The following is a 16,095-nucleotide window of genomic DNA, read 5'->3' as shown; positions in this document are numbered from 1 at the left end:
CATGGGGAAAAATGATGATGTGGCTGAGTATAGGAGCACTGAGGGAATTTAGACCAAGATAAGAATTTATAAAAAAAATTCCCAACAATAAGAGGTAGTTAACTAGTTATGTTGACACTTTTCCCTAATAGGCGGATGTTCTTGCTGAGAATGTAAACAAGTCTGTTAAGTTGGCAGCTGAATAATGGACGGAGGTAGCCAATTATTTATAGCTAACTAGTATAAACAATTACAGTGTGCTGTAGCTACTGATGGTTCTTTATGTAATTGATATCATTCAAAGGTATGCCATTTCTATCCTAAATTTTAGTCCAACGCAACAACTTGCCTGCCTGTTCAAAAGTCGATCTGGAAAAATTAAAAGTGACTGATTCTTTTCTTGTTCCTTCATCACCTACACCATGCCATCCTCTGACGTCTTTACTGCGAAGTGTGGTTAACTGAGAGTAGAAAACAAGAATCTGGTAAGCTAAAGGTTTGTGGCAGACTGCCTGATCAATTGCAAAAGCTGACAATACAATCTGTGGACTGGGTGGAATCTCCATGCCACCTAGGCAAGCAATACCACCCTCAAGATCCGCAGACCCAAGGGGCACCCGCCACGTGTCACACGGGACCCATGGCCATTTGGATAATGGGTGCCACCTGTGCCAACCCCAGCCAATGGGGTCGCAGCAGCCTCACCCTATCCACACGCCCACCACAACCTATTCTCCCTCCACAAGCGTCTGCCACCCACGATCAAAAACAAAACCATCGCCGACCCACTCTCCTTGCTGCCAACCAAGCACGCACAGCCACAGCCATACCACACCAAGTCAAGGAGAAGGTCATGGCCGGCGTGAGCTCATCCAGCGTCGTCGGGCTCAAGCCCGCCGCGGCGGTGCCGCAGGCCGCCTCGGCGGCGAAGCGGGTGCAGGTCGCGCCCAAGGAGCGGGCCGCCGAGGGCCGGCGCGCCGCGCTGCTCGGCCTGGCGGCCGTCTTCGCCGTCACCGCCACCACCGGGTCGGCCAAGGCCGGGATCATCGACGAGTACCTCGAGAAGAGCAAGGCCAACAAGGTCGTCATCAGTTTCTTCATTTATTTCAGAATTGTTGCTTTGTTATTTATTTGTCTGAAAGTGAAAGCTGACAAGATTACATTTGTGGTTTGTGCTACGATGGTCAGGAGCTGAACGACAAGAAGAGGCTTGCCACCAGCGGCGCCAACTTCGCGCGCGCCTACACCGTGGAGTTCGGCAGCTGCCAGTTCCCCTACAACTTCACCGGCTGCCAGGACCTCGCCAAGCAGAAGGTCCTCATCGCAATCATATTCATAGCTCATCTCTCACACAGATGATCTGAAATTCTGAATCCTCATCTGTATACGCCTTGCAGAAAGTGCCGTTCATCAGCGACGACCTCGAGATCGAGTGCGAGGGCAAGGAGAAGTACAAGTGCGGCTCCAACGTTTTCTGGAAGTGGTGATTGGCCGCGAACTGGAGGGACTGCTTGCGGTGTGACGTGATGCCCAAACTGCAGGGAAATTTGGATGTGTGTAATTTACCGTCATTATATTTGTATCATCTCATTTATCTGATCATGCACGAACCTCTTGCACCGGGGAGAGTGAAACTGTAGCATCCTTTCTTGCTTGGTTGACGACTCTTTTCATCGGCTTTATTCAATGACTTCTTCCAAACAAAACGAGGATGAGAAGATTAAGGAAGCTTCAGTCTATTATGAAACTCTACGACAAACCGGTACATGAGAAAAGGAATAAAAAACAAGCCCAAGCCAGTATGTAAACAAAAAGGCTGAGTACATGAGAAAAAGGAAATAAAAAAACACGGGCATCTGTCATCTGTGTTCTTCAGATGGATCCACATTCCTTAAAAAAACCCCGGCGGACGTCGCGCAGCTGTGGGAGCGGATGGCTGAGATTTGAGCGGGGGATTTGTGGGTAGGATGCAGCGTTGCGCCGTTGCCCTTCCGACGGGGGTGGAGGGCAGGGAGCACGGCGACGGCGGCGGACGGCCCCGAGAGGATGGGCGTATCCGAACCAGGGGTCTTTTTGAATGCAAATATTGTGTGCCGAAGACGGCAGCCGGACGGCGGCGGGGTCGCTGCCGCCGGCGACCTCGGTACTCCCCCGCCACTGTGCTTCCCGTCGTCGCTCCCTCGCCACTGTGCTTCCAAAAGGCGGTAAAACTCTGAATTTCAAAAGGCTCCTGTACTGCTGCTTGCATGACCTGGGTGGGACTAGCCTGAGTTGGGCAAGGACTTCATTAGGTATATCATACTACTGAATTTCAAGTATTGATGTCTTAAACTATGAAACACATTTTTTTCCGCTTAGTAGCCTTATAATGTTTTTTTTTGCATTAGTTGTATAATCTTTTGCAGATTATGGCATCAGTCTTGGGCTCCAGACCTGCTCAGAACAAATTCAGCAAACAAGAATCTTGGGATTTGTAAATAGCTCCATGAATTTCATGCGATCCCACATTCCCTTCTTACCCAATCCAGGGTCCAAAGGTTGCTGATGTCTTGAAACATATCATTTCATCATGCTGACACAGTTAGTCGTCACAAGACATTCTTCTTTGCTTTAATTTGTAATGCACTGAGTCGATTCTTAATAATTTCCTAGGATGAGTTGAACCTTTCAGCATATGCAGGTGCTGCTGTGCAGAAGCACTCTGCAATGTCCTGCTGATCATCTGTTGCTGCAACTGCAACAGGTATGAGTGTATCATCATGCTAAATTATGTCTCTTTGACAATCAAATCGGCACCTGAATCCTTTGAAAGCTAGGAAATCGCCTCCTAATCGCAAGATTTTTTTATTTTTTTAATACGAAAAATTAACGTAATTAATATGCCAGATCTTAGAAATCTCAAAAATATACCCCAGTCGCCTGCCCAATAGACGAAATTCTATTTTTTTTCCGGTCAGTGGACGAAATTTAGTGATTTCGTCGAACCAACGGACGAAATAATGAATTCGTCGGGTCATGAGGCGATCTTATGTAATCCAGACGAAAATGTTGTGGGCCTGATGTTTTCGTCAGCCCGCTGGACGAAATTACCATACTTCGTCGGCCCATGAGACGAAGTAAGCAAATTTAGTCTACCCGTTGGACGAAATCTCCCTGGTATTTGTCATCTCCCGACGCTCTCTCACTCTCTCTCTCCCTACCCTATCTCTCTCTCGGCGGCCGGCGGCGCAGCAGGCGAACGCGCAGGGGAGCGATGCGTGCGCGCAGGCGGCCAGCGGCGCGCGGGCGCGCGGTGCTCAGGCGGCAGGCGGCGCACGGCGCACGGGCGTCCCGGTGGCCAGCGGCACAGGCGCGTGGGCGTCCATGCGGCCAGCGTATTTTTCTGGGCGATACTTTGCAGAGCAGGGCATCAACCTAATCCATCCTGTGACATGCAAAGTTATAGACATTCTGGAGATAAGCCAGAATATGTGCATTTAAACATCCCAAAATATAGCTACTTCTATCATTTAAATTTTATCCTATAATATAGCTATTTCTTGAATCCCCAAGTGGCTTATTTGGTATAAGAGGTCTAAAATGCCTTCCATGCAAATCAATTATGACATGCAGATCTGCATGCAAGGCTACCACCGTTAAATAAGGTATAATTATTCTAACGAGAGGCAATATAGACTTTTAACCTACATTCTTAATCTGTCTGAAAAACTCTAAAAGTAGCTATATTTTGGGACGGAGGAAGTATTTAGTTATGGCATTACGTGATCTAGGAAAAAAAATAGAAATAAAAAGGGCTTTTGATGTGTATCCCTAGTGGCCTTAGCACAGTTGGCTGAGGTTAAATTTTGAACTTGAAAAGCTGTGCATCTCTTCGTTGACTGCAGAATCCTCTCTTGATATTCTTTCTCGCTAAAGTGACTGTGTTCTGAAGCTGCTACCTGCTGGCAGTAGCAGTAGCAGATGAAGCGTCTTTTTTTTTCTTCAAATGGAACTAAATTTCGTCCACTCGCTAGACGAATTCTCATTTTTCATCTCATGGGTGAACGAAATCTAGATTTCGTCGTACTATTTCATCAGTTAGTTGGATTACTATTTCGTCAATTGGTTGGATTATTTATATTTCGTTCGCTTGGTAGATGAAATTACCCTATTTTCATCTAGTTGGTCGACGAAATCCTTATTTCGTCTACCTAGTAGACAAAATCTCTCTTTTTCGTCCATCGAGCAGATTTCGTCTACTGGGTAGTATATTTTTGAAATTTTACTCATCTAACGTATTAATATGTAATTACGTTAATTTTTTGTATTAAAAAAAATAAAAATTCCTAATCGCAACGCTGAACATTCAGCGCGGCGGCATCTTGTGATCCTCTGCACAGGATCAGTCATCAGTCGCCAGACGGTGAACGGGGCACCGAGACCGCCGGCCGCACACGCCGGCGATGAAATGCATCGCGGCACACGGAAGGATAGCTAGCACGTACGCGGGCTACTACGGCCGTCGCCAGTGCCACCGCCTGCGCTGACGAGGTCCGGGAGGAGATCAAAGCTAAGCTGCCACGCCCAACCCCGGCGGACGGCGCGCAGCTGTGGGAGCGGATAGGTGGGACTTGAGCGGCGGATTTTTGGGTAGGATGTGGCGTTGCTCTTCCGATGGGTGTGGAGGGCGGGGAGAACGGCGACGGCGGCGGACGGCCAGGACTCGGGAGGATGAGCGTATCCGACCAGGGGTGTTTCTGCAAATAATAGGATCGTGAGTATTAATCGCGATCCAATCTGGAGGGTACTTTGTAAAATGTAAGGGTGTAAATGTATATATATATCGGATCGTGGCAAATTAGGGGTCTGTGTAGATTAGCCGGGGTCTATTTGCAGATATTTGGATAACCGCGATCCAAACCGGGGGCTCTCTGCAAATATTGTGTGACGACGACGGCAGCCGGACGGCGGCGGGGTCGGTTGCGCTGCCGCCGGCGATCCCACTGTGCTTCCGCGCTTCCCTCCGTCGATTTTCTCCAGATCCCCTTGCACGGCGGCGCCGCCTCTGCCAGGCCACGCTACGGATCACGTACCGTAAGGATCAAGCTCGCCGCGGCCATGACGCCATGTCGAAGCCTTCCCGTGGAGATTTGAGATGGAATTTGGAAGCTAGAATAATTTGGAAATCAAAGAAGGATCCGTCTCTGCCATTTCGAAGCCGAGGAACGGAAATGAAATCACCCGCTCCGGCAGCCTTCGTCGCAGTCATTAATCCCCTTGCCCTTCTCCCCCGGCGCCGACAGGCTCCGCCACCGCAGGACGGCGCCAACCACTCACGCTGGCCAGAAGTGCGCGTAGCAACCAATGGTGCAGCGCAGAGGCGAGCAGCGTAGACATCCCAAGCTCTTCAGAAGCGACTGATGAAAAGATGACAGTTTCACCTGAGAGTTCAGCTGCATCCGGAGCTGCACGGACCTCAGCCCGCCCAGCACTGGCCTTAGCTTCTTCAGCCTCCCTATAGATTTCCAAATGGGCCGCCCGGCCCTAGCCCGGTCCTAGCACGAAATGGCACGATGCTTGTTCCGTGCCGTGTCGTGCCGTCATGCCGAACAGGCAGCTCAAGCTCGGCATGACGACCGTGCCGCGGTGGCACGGCAGGCACTAAAGGTCAATGACCACTTAAACTGAACAACATAAGTTATTCATCCTCAAAAGAACAACATATTTAACTTCAACAGATTAAAATCATCTTAAACTTCAACTTCACAAAATCACAGATCAACATCACAGAGAGAGACAGGAGATTATAACTTATAAATTTGAGCTGGTGCAATGGCTGCCTCATTAAAAACCTATCTAGGTAAAACTCACACCTCATGAAAAAATCCTAGATAGGAAAAAAAGAGTACAACCCAGCTCAATCAAATTGTAGTTCAAGACTTCAAGTCTTTTTTTTGCCCCTTTTTTGAAACATTCTCCTAAATACGCTCCTGGCAGAACCATTTCAAAATCTGAACCCTCAGCTTGGCGCCATCCATGCTGGTGCCAAGCTTACACGTCTCGGTGCCAGCCATCCTGGCGCCATGGTCCATGCACAGCTGCTAACGTGGACGCCGATGTGGCGGGGGCTTGCCGCCATCCATCATGGCGCCAAGCCTTGGCGCCAGCACCAAGCTTGCCGCCGTACATCTTGGCACCAAACAATTTTCCCCGTACCTCTTGGGTTCGAATAAAACAAATATAATTATTCCGAGGAGTGTGCAACAAACTATGCTGCGGTTCAACTGGCTAGGATATGGGCTTCTTATCCCTGTGTTGAAATTTTTTTTCTATATTTTATTTTTTTTCTCTGAAGGGTGGACGTTTGGAAAAGCAGGCATTTGGCTTAACATTCAGTGAAATTTGGGACAGCCTGATAACAATGTCTAGCTCGCAAAAAGGTTATGCGATTGCTAACTAAATCGATGAATCATTACAGTGCATAAATCACAAACTAGATTATGCAACGAGAGCTTCGATCAGCTTTCAGTGGCCCATGCAAATAAACCAAATTAGGACCGTGCCGCTCCAATTTCCAACGGCCAGCAGATTCACAGTAGCTAACTAGCTAGTAGAACAAATTAAAATTATTCTGAGTGATTTGATACAAACTATTATATTTTTTTGAATCATCAGATTCAAAATTAAAGTTCCCATAGGATTCCTTCTCCACTTTTGTTTATAAAGATATCCTTACAATGCATGAAACATGAGAAAAATACAAGTGAAGATTCTTTCAGTCAAATAAATCGACAAAAAAGCGAATACCTGTCAGTCTAACCGTACTCGTACGCGAACATGCATGTCACGCCAGCTAAAAAGAATCAAAACTTGGCCTCTGGGAGGGAGTAAAAAAATAAAATGTAGAAAAAAGATTCAACATAGGGTTTGAACTCAAGTCTCTAGGATAAGAAGTCCACATCATAGTTAGTTGAACTATAGCATAATTTGTTGCATATTTCTCGGAATAATTATATTTGTTTCATTCGAAACCCAAGAGGTACGGGGAAAATTGCTCGGCGCCAAGATGTAGGGTGGCAAGCTTGGCACCAAGATCCACGGTGCCAAGGCTTGGCGCCATGATGGATGGCGCCAAGCTCTGGTGTCCGCGTCAACAGCTTCTGCGCATGGACCTTGGCGTCAGGATGGCGTGTAAGCTTGGCGCCAGCGTGGATGGCGCCAAGCTGAGGGTCCAGATTTTGAAATGGTTCTGCCAGGAGCGTATTTGTGAGAATCTTTCACAAAAAGGGCCAAAAAAACAAAAAAGTCGGTTATTATAGGCCAGTGTTACACTTCTGAATTATCAGCGACATCTAGGTACAAATTAGCAAAACTTTCCTCAAGTTCTTCATCCTCCACTAAGTTCTGAAATCTTGCTTCTGCAGCCTCCCAATTCTTGACGCAAGAAAGCATCTCGACCGTCTCCGGTTTCAATCGACGCCGCCTCTCCTCGATGATCCTACCAGTAGTGCTGAAAACAGATTCTGATCATACTGTGGAAACAGGAACAGAAAGAACATCTCTAGCTAAGATGGACAGAACTGGATAAGTTCTTTTATGCTCATGCCACCAAGATAAGATGTTGAAGTTATCATCAAAATGGGTGACAATGTCACTGTCCAAGTAGGTAGAGAGTTCATTGCCAATACCCATACTAGTTGCAGTAGTGCTTGCTGCTTGCATTTGCAGATGACCTTCTAGATAAAGCAAGAGGCAAAGAGGGAGGAGGGGTGGAGAAAGAAGCATCACGTAGTAGTTTTCAGGGCCTAAACCTTGTTTGGGAAAAATTATGTCTGTGATAAACTAGTATTACAAACGGCGTTTTTTTAAAAAAAATCCTTTGTCATATATCATAGATGATTTTTTTTGTGAGTACAATCTAAAGCGTATATACCAAACTCTAGTTCTCTGTTAAAAAAAAGAACCACCCATTCCACTATCTTATATTATCGCCTGATATCTTGATCAGTGACTCCATCCTTTGTTGTGGGCGATCGAGATCTTGAATTGTCATGAAGCGACTCTGAGTTATTTATTCTGCAGCTTATTAAACTGCACTGTGTCAGCAATCCCATCTTTGTTGTGGATCGAGAGATGCCATCTTGATTGTCAATAGGGGAACCAGCGGTTTACTCTGTACCCCCTCCGTTCTAAATTGCAGGTGGTTTTGATTTTTCTAGGTTCATAGATATTATTAGGTAAAATAGGCATCTTGATCCCTGAACTTTATACAGAGGGTCAACTTCATCCCTCAACTTTCAAATTGGTCAATTTAGTCCCTCAACTTTCATTTCTGGGTCAAACTCATCCTTGTGTTGATACGTGGCTCCAAATTGGTATGAAACTGATACAAAAGGTCCATTTTACCCTTAGTTATTTTCTCTTTTCAATTTTCACCTTTAGAATTACAATAACGTATTTTTCAAAATAAATATGAGGATGCATATGTTTGCGGAGGGAGTATGAATGCATACATGGAGCATGTATAACGTACCACGAGTATGTGAGCACATGTTGATTTTAGAACATGCCTACACGCAAAACTAAACAAGAGTGACAGATGAAATTGTTCCGAGGAGCTATCTTGGCGCCGTACATCTTGGCGCCAAACAATTTTTCCTGTACCTCTTGGGTTTCGAATGAAACAAATATAATTATTCCGAGGAGTATGCAACAAACTATGCTGCGGTTCAACTGGTTAGGATATGAGCTTCTTATCCCTGTGTTGACTTTTTTTTCTACATTTTATTTTTTTTCTCTGAAGGGTGGACGTTTGGAAAAGCAGGCATTTGGCTTAACATTCAGTGAAATTTGGGACAGCCTGATAACAATGTCTAGCTCGCAAAAAGGTTATGCGATTGCTAACTAAATCGCAGAATCATTACAGTGCATAAATCACAAACTAGATTATGCAACGAGAGCTTCGATCAGCTTTCAGTGGCCCATGCAAATAAACCAAATTAGGACCGTGCCGCTCCAATTTCCAACGGCCAGCAGATTCACAGTAGCTAACTAGCTAGTAGAACAAATTAAAATTATTCTGAGTGATTTGATACAAACTATTATATTTTTTTGAATCATCAGATTCAAAATTAAAGTTCCCATAGGATTCCTTCTCCACTTTTGTTTATAAAGATATCCTTACAATGCATGAAACATGAGAAAAATACAAGTGAAGATTCTTTCAGTCAAATAAATCGACAAAAAAGCGAATACCTGTCAGTCTAACCGTACTCGTACGCGAACATGCATGTCACGCCAGCTAAAAAGAATCAAAACTTGGTCTCTGGGAGGGAGTAAAAAAATAAAATGTAGAAAAAAGATTCAACATAAGGTTTGAACTCAAGTCTCTAGGATAAGAAGTCCACATCATAGTTAGTTGAACCACAGCATAATTTGTTGCATATTTCTCGGAATAATTATATTTGTTTCATTCGAAACCCAAGAGGTACGGGAAAAATTGCTCAGCGCCAAGATGTAGGGTGGCAAGCTTGGCGTCAAGATCCACGGTGCCAAGGCTTGGCGCCATGATGGATGGCGCCAAGCTCTGGCGTCCGCGTCAACAGCTTCTGCGCATGGACCTTGGTGCCAGGATGGCGTGTAAGCTTGGCGCCAGCGTGGATGGCGCCAAGCTGAGGGTCCAGATTTTGAAACGGTTCTGCCAGGAGCGTATTTGTGAGAATCTTTCACAAAAAGGGTCAAAAAACAAAAAAGTCGGTTATTATAGGCCAGTGTTACACTTCTGAATTATCAGCGACATCTAGGTACAAATTAGCAAAACTTTCCTCAAGTTCTTCATCCTCCACTAAGTTCTGAAGTCTTGCTTCTGCAGCCTCCCAATCCTTGACGCAAGAAAGCATCTCGACCGTCTCCGGTTTCAATCGACGCCGCCTCTCCTCGATGATCCTACCAGTAGTGCTGAAAATAGATTCTGATCATACTGTGGAAACAGGAACAGAAAGAACATCTCTAGCTAAGATGGACAGAACTGGATAAGTTCTTTTATGCTCATGCCACCAAGATAAGATGTTGAAGTTATCATTAAAATGGGTGACAGTGTCACTGTCCAAGTAGGTAGAGAGTTCATTGCCAATACCCATACTAGTTGCAATAGTGCTTGCTGCTTGCATTTGCAGATGACCTTCTAGATAAAGCAAGAGGCAAAGAGGGAGGAGGGGTGGAGAAAGAAGCATCACGTAGTAGTTTCCAGGGCCGACCATCGTCTAAACTAAACCTTGTTAGGGCAAAATTATGTCTGTGATAAACTAGTATTACAAACGGAGTTTTTTTAAAAAAAATCCTTTGTCATATATCATAGATGATTTTTTTGTGAGTACAATCTAAAGCGTATATACCAAACTCTAGTTCTCTGTTAAAAAAAAAGAACCACCCATTCCACTATCTTATATTATCGCCTGATATCTTGATCAGTGACTCCATCCTTTGTTGTGGGCGATCGAGATCTTGAATTGTCATGAAGCGACTCTGAGTTATTTATTTTGCAGCTTATTAAACTGTTGTGTCAGCAATCCCATCTTTGTTGTGGATCGAGAGATGCCATCTTGATTGTCAATAGGGGAACCAGCGGTTTACTCTTTACTCCCTTCGTTATAAATTGCAGGTGGTTTTGATTTTCCTAGGTTCATAGATATTATTAGGTAAAATAGGCATCTTGATCCCTGAACTTTATACAGAGGGTAACTTCATCTCTCAACTTTCAAATTGGTCAATTTAGTCCCTCAACTTTCATTGGTATGAAACTAATACAAAAGGTCCATTTTACCCTTAGTTATTTTCTCTTTTCAATTTTCACCTTTAGAATTACAATAACGTATTTTCCAAAATAAATATGAGGATGCATATGTTTGCGGAGGGAGTATGAATGCATATATGGAGCATGTTTAACGTATCACGAGTATGTGAGCACATGTTGATTTTAGAACATGCCTACACGCACCGAGTTGTATATATACCAGAAGAATATGAGTAAATACTTGTTTGAGTATATATATTTTGCCTATCTATGAGCACATGCATAAATGACTTTAAAAGTACGGGTAGATACACTTTTTAGAAACCATATTTTGTGTCAGTTTAAAAAATATATTATTACGTGTATGTATTAAGGGAGCATGAGCATATACATGTTTGACCTAAATGAGCTAAGGGTAAAATGGACTTTTTGCATTACTTTTATGCTAATATAGAGCACCACATCAACACAAGGACGAGTTTGACCTTAAAAATAAATGTTGAGGGACTAAATTGGTCAATCTGAAAGTTGAGGGAGGAAGTTGACCCTCCGCGCAAAGTTCAGAGACCAAAGTACCTATTTTGCCATATTATTATGCATATATTCCCTCCGTGCAAAGGCCAAAGTTCCAGTTAGAGGGTTTGGTGGGTGTAGCCTGATCAGCCACTCGTATCAGATCTATTCCCTTGCGTGCTTCAAATAATTAAGATTCTCAATATTTACTGCCAAAGAAGGTGCAGCACTCTGATCTAGAATGAAAACAAAGAGGATGGATCTTACGGCTATATAAGGGTGCGTTTGGTTGCATGCACCACATGATGCATGCATGGATGATCCTGGATAGGGTGGTTCAACCAATTTGCTTGTATCATATGGTTAACTCTAATTAGTAGAATAATGTATTAAGTGGGATGGTCTCATCCTGGATGAGTTGGCCCAATTCACCCAACCAAACAAAAGGATATTATTATTTTGAATCATTTCATACATGAATCAAATGATACAACTAACCAAACACACCCTAAGTATATATTCATTGGTCCATCCATCCCCTTCATCCCGCGGTCGCTGCCATGGCTGAGAACGATCTGCCCAAGAAGCTTGTCCAGAGCGGGCTGCGCGCGGAGTTGATGCCGCAGCATGTGGCCTTTGTGATGGACGGGAACAGGCGGTGGGCGCTGGCGCGGGGCCTGACGACGTTGGAGGGCTACGAGGCCGGTACAGACACGCTGAAGAAGATAGTGGAGCTCTCAACCGCCTGGGGCATCCGCGTGATCACGGTGTTCGCCTTCTCGCAAGACAACTTCAGACGCCCCCAGGCAAGTGGCTGATCTCTATCGCCGGCTAGCTTCTTAATAATCGGCCAGATCTTGCGCTTACACGGCTCTTGCCTGCAGGAGGACGTCAACTACACGCTGGAGTCGATCGAGCGGGGCATCCGTGATACCATGGACGTGTACGCGAGGTAAGCACTCACACACCACATAATTACTTAGGCTTTGTTTGGCACAGCTCCACGCCTAAACTCCAGCAACTCCATCAAAAAATTCAGCCAAACACCCCAACTCCAAAACTCCATGGAGTTGCCAACTCCATGGAGCTGTAGTGCAAATGGAGGTGGAGTTTTGGAGCACCTCTTTTGCTACTCCAGAAACCACTCTTTTGAACCTCCTCGTGGAGTTGGTGGATAATTACCCACCAATGCCACTGGTTATATAGAAAAAACGGTTCGTTCTATTTTCCTCCGAGACTCTACACGCTCGTCTCCACCGGTCTCCACCGCGCTAGCGCCGCCCGTCGCTCCCGTCGCCGGCCGCCGTGGCCCCTCCGTCCTGCGCGCTCCGGCCTTGGAGCCCCGCCGTCGGCCGCCCCCACCGCCGCCTGCCCCACCCTCGCCGCCGGCCGCACCCCCGCCGCCCGCCCGATCCCCGTCGCCGGCCGCCCCCACCGCCGCCCGCCCGAGCCCTACCGCCGGCCGCACCCCCCGCCGCCCGCCCGAGCCCCGCCGCCGGTCGCACCCCCCGCCGTCGGCCGCCCCCACCGCCGCCGCCCGAGCCCTGCCGCCAGCCGCACACCCGCCGCCAGCTGCCTCCACCGCCGCCCGCCCGAGCCCTGCCGCCGGTCGCACCCCCCGCCGCCCGCCCGAGCCCCACTGCCGGCCGCACCCCCCACCGCCCGCGCTAGCCCCGCCGCCGGTCGCACCCCCCGCCGCCCGCCTGAGCCCCACTGCCGGCCGCACCCCCCGCCGCCCGCGCTAGCCCCGCCACCGGCCGCACCTCCCGCCGCCGGCAGCACCACCCACCTGCTGGTGCCTTCCCCTCCTCCTCCTTCGGGTGACCAGTGGGCAACGGCAGAGAGAGGAAAAAGAAAGGAGGAAGAAAGGAGAGGGAGAGGATGACAAGTGGGGCCTGAATTGGGGGCAACAATGGCAATTAACACTGAAATTGATTTTTTTTGGAGCTGAGAGTACCCATCTAGCCAAACACCCCATTTTATTTCTGGAGTTCTGGAGTGGAGCTGACTCTACCTGGAGTTTTGGAGTAGAGCAGCTCCACCCAGAGCTGGAGCCATGTCAAACAGGGCCTTAACTTGGTACCAACACTTCAACTGATCTTAGTTTGTTGTGTACAGGAAAGGATTTCGGGTGCATGTCGCCGGTGATCGCTCAAGAATGCCAACTTCTCTGCAGGACGTTGCTCGTGAAGCTGAGGAGATGACCAGGAACAACTCGCAGTACCATTGCATAATCGCTGTCTGCTACAGCGGGCGGTGGGACATCGTGCAAGCGTGCCGGGAGCTCGCCACCAAGGTGCAGGACAACATGCTCCGGCCGGAGGACATCGACGAGGAGATGCTCGCCGGCCACCTCTCCACGAACGCTCTGGGAGAGTTCGGTTGCCCCGACCTTGTCATCAGGACAAGCGGCGAGCTGAGGCTCAGCAACTTCTTGCTGTGGCAGTCGGCCTACGCCGAGCTCTACTTCAGCAACACCTTGTGGCCTGATTTTGGGGAGGATGACTACCTCCAGGCGTTGAAGGACTTCCAGAGCAGAGAACGCCGGTTTGGCCAAAGAAAATCATCCCAACAGGAGTAGAGGTGTGGTATGCTTAAACGATCTGAAATGTAAGCGAGATCTTCTCAATGCTAGCAAGTTGCTTCCGAATAAAAAGAGGATGTGTGGTTGTTGACGGAATACTGAAAGGTTGTTCAAGAAAAAGGGATCTAGTAACAGTTAGTCCTGTTTAAGTTGGAGTGTTTCCTTAGTCGTTGTCTGCGTCTAGATAGTCCTGTTTAAGTTGTTGCAGTTCACCACAACAGCCTTGTTGTGTTGCCAACGGGGCCATCGGTTGGGTTGGGGCCCCGGCGGTGATTTTTGGGCCCTGGCCCGCGTGTGTGGCGACAAGAGTGCCAGAAAAAATGTGACGAGCAAGATGGGCCATGGTCGTGATATATGTCGTCGTCACATACTGCAACTGCGTAGTAATATAATCTCCGTCCGCATTACATTTTTTCAAGAGGGTGAGCGTCAAATAACTAGGGACGTGACAAATCGAAGACATAATACCATAGTAGTAATACTTTATTACCATGCCATCGCATTCCAACGACTTTATCACATTACACACCATGCGTTGCACCCGCGGGGGAAAGCGCCTTCAGTACCGGATCCTAACCTCCCTTCAATACCAGTTGTGCAAACGGTATTACTACTTAGGGCTTTAGTACTGAGTCAAACAACTGGTACCAAAGGTCTTTTTTTCTTTTCTATTTTTTTCTCATTTTCTTTTCTATTTCTTTATTCTATATTAGTATTTTGTATTTATTTCTTTTACGTATACTAATTCTAATACACTCATATATATATAAAGTTGTATTTATCTATAATATTACATTTGATATAATATTATATATATAGACATCTTCTGCATTCACATTTATGAATAATATTACATTGCATCAACACTTGAAGTTCAACATTTGGATCAACTATTCTGAACCCGAGTCCTGACGGTGACGCAGATTTGATCTATCATTATGGAACTTCCCCGCAGGATTTACTACCTTATCCAGAAGAAATCCACTGAGTTGTTATTGAATTCCCCTAATTTTTTCTATCTCGAGGAGTGCTTCCTTCATGTCTCTCATTTGTGTCATTGACAAAGGTTATTATATAGTAGATCAATAGATCTGCACAATTAGAACTAATTTATTGTTAACAAATTTATATTCTTACTCTGAATTCATTGTCGGTTATACGCTTGGGACCTACAAAGCTATTGATGAACTCCCATACGTAGTATCCGTATAAATTATTCCCCGGATTCTGTCTCAAGCACTATATATATGGCAAAAGAAGTTATGAAATATTTGTTATGTTCAAGAAAGTATCGAGATGTGGAAATTCAACACATACCGGGAATTCAGGCTTGAAATCAAGTTCCTCCTTGAATTCACTTGCGTGATGTCGATGGAAGCGAGCCCATGCTTTGTTAAGAATGTTTATGAGGTTTTTGTATTGATCTCTTAATTTACTCAAAGAGTCCATGATATAGACCGAGCTTCGATCAACCGTGATAATAAGGAGTATCCAGTGGAATTTGTACATATATGCATAGCCAAAGCTAGTTAGTCTTATATTTAACTGCTAGTTCGAAAAAGAAAAGAGATGGGAAACATGCTCACTTGAAGTTGTACGGTAGAAGTATGTACTTCTTGTAATGTTGGTTGTCTAGGAACTTATATATGTTCTTCAAGGTCCGATTTGATCTATCTCTTATAGTTGACTCGTTTATAATATCCGGGTTCATGAAGCTGATGTCATAGTATCCTTTCCTCTAGCAAGTTTGAATCTCTTTCCTGCATAATATAAAATCGAATAGGAGTTAAGATATCGCACAATGACTAGAGCAGGGATTTTGAAGTTAGAGCAAATTAAAGACTTACAGAACCTAGGAATTGATGAGTGACTTGTCAAGTGCGTCTTGATTGTAAAAGAAATATAGTTCCTCCAGCGGTACATTTATAATGTCTTCCCTACGGAAATAATGTTGATCTCCAATCCGAACTTCGAGCATGAGTAAACCATTGGCTAAAGCCTCCATGTACCATTGGGCAATTTGTACATCTTCGTTGGAAGACGGTCCACCAAGTGCGGCCACACAAGCGGTTTCCCTAACTCAAATTTTCATTTAGCAGCCCCAGGGTGCTTTGGGACGTGATCCTTCCCTCGAAGTTGAGCTGGGGTGAGATTTGTATCTTTGGCAAATAGAAGCAGATTCTTATCAAACTCCGAAAGTACCTAGAGCGGGGCAGTCGATTGGTTGGATTGGATTCCGAGCCATGGA

General features: G+C 46.0%; 2 protein-coding genes across 2 annotated transcripts; both read left to right on the top strand.

The window, feature by feature from the left end:
• The first annotated feature begins 763 nt into the window (after positions 1–763).
• On the top strand, positions 764–1,666 carry LOC117865346 (photosystem I reaction center subunit N, chloroplastic). Its single transcript, XM_034749519.2, has 3 exons — positions 764–1,060; positions 1,168–1,293; positions 1,377–1,666. The coding sequence occupies exons 1-3, from the start codon at positions 833–835 to the stop codon at positions 1,464–1,466; spliced, it is 444 nt and encodes a 147-aa protein (XP_034605410.1). The 5' UTR covers positions 764–832; the 3' UTR covers positions 1,467–1,666.
• A 10,129-nt stretch (positions 1,667–11,795) lies between these two features.
• Positions 11,796–14,013, top strand: LOC117865224 (cis-prenyltransferase 4, chloroplastic). Its single transcript, XM_034749377.2, has 3 exons — positions 11,796–12,069; positions 12,148–12,215; positions 13,382–14,013. Exons 1-3 carry the CDS (start codon positions 11,824–11,826, stop codon positions 13,842–13,844), a joined length of 777 nt encoding a protein of 258 aa, XP_034605268.1. The 5' UTR covers positions 11,796–11,823; the 3' UTR covers positions 13,845–14,013.
• Positions 14,014–16,095: the final 2,082 nt, after the last annotated feature.

This window comes from Setaria viridis, chromosome 7 (assembly GCF_005286985.2).
Source record: "Setaria viridis chromosome 7, Setaria_viridis_v4.0, whole genome shotgun sequence".
NCBI lineage: Eukaryota > Viridiplantae > Streptophyta > Magnoliopsida > Poales > Poaceae > Setaria > Setaria viridis.
The sequence above is the reverse complement of the archived record's forward strand: the minus strand, read 5'-3'. Positions and strand labels throughout refer to the sequence as shown.

What these genes read in the sequence shown, in the direction of transcription:
- LOC117865224 (XM_034749377.2), top strand. Translation starts at nt 11,824, where the DNA reads ATGGCTGAGAACGATCTGCCCAAGAAGCTTGTCCAGAGCGGGCTGCGC. An exon ending in ACAACTTCAGACGCCCCCAG is followed by an intron (nt 12,070 to 12,147) that starts GCAAGTGGCTGA and finishes TCTTGCCTGCAG; the next exon opens with GAGGACGTCAACTACACGCT. An exon ending in ACCATGGACGTGTACGCGAG is followed by an intron (nt 12,216 to 13,381) that starts GTAAGCACTCAC and finishes TGTTGTGTACAG; the next exon opens with GAAAGGATTTCGGGTGCATG.
- LOC117865346 (XM_034749519.2), top strand. Translation starts at nt 833, where the DNA reads ATGGCCGGCGTGAGCTCATCCAGCGTCGTCGGGCTCAAGCCCGCCGCG. An exon ending in AGAAGAGCAAGGCCAACAAG is followed by an intron (nt 1,061 to 1,167) that starts GTCGTCATCAGT and finishes TACGATGGTCAG; the next exon opens with GAGCTGAACGACAAGAAGAG. An exon ending in AGGACCTCGCCAAGCAGAAG is followed by an intron (nt 1,294 to 1,376) that starts GTCCTCATCGCA and finishes TACGCCTTGCAG; the next exon opens with AAAGTGCCGTTCATCAGCGA.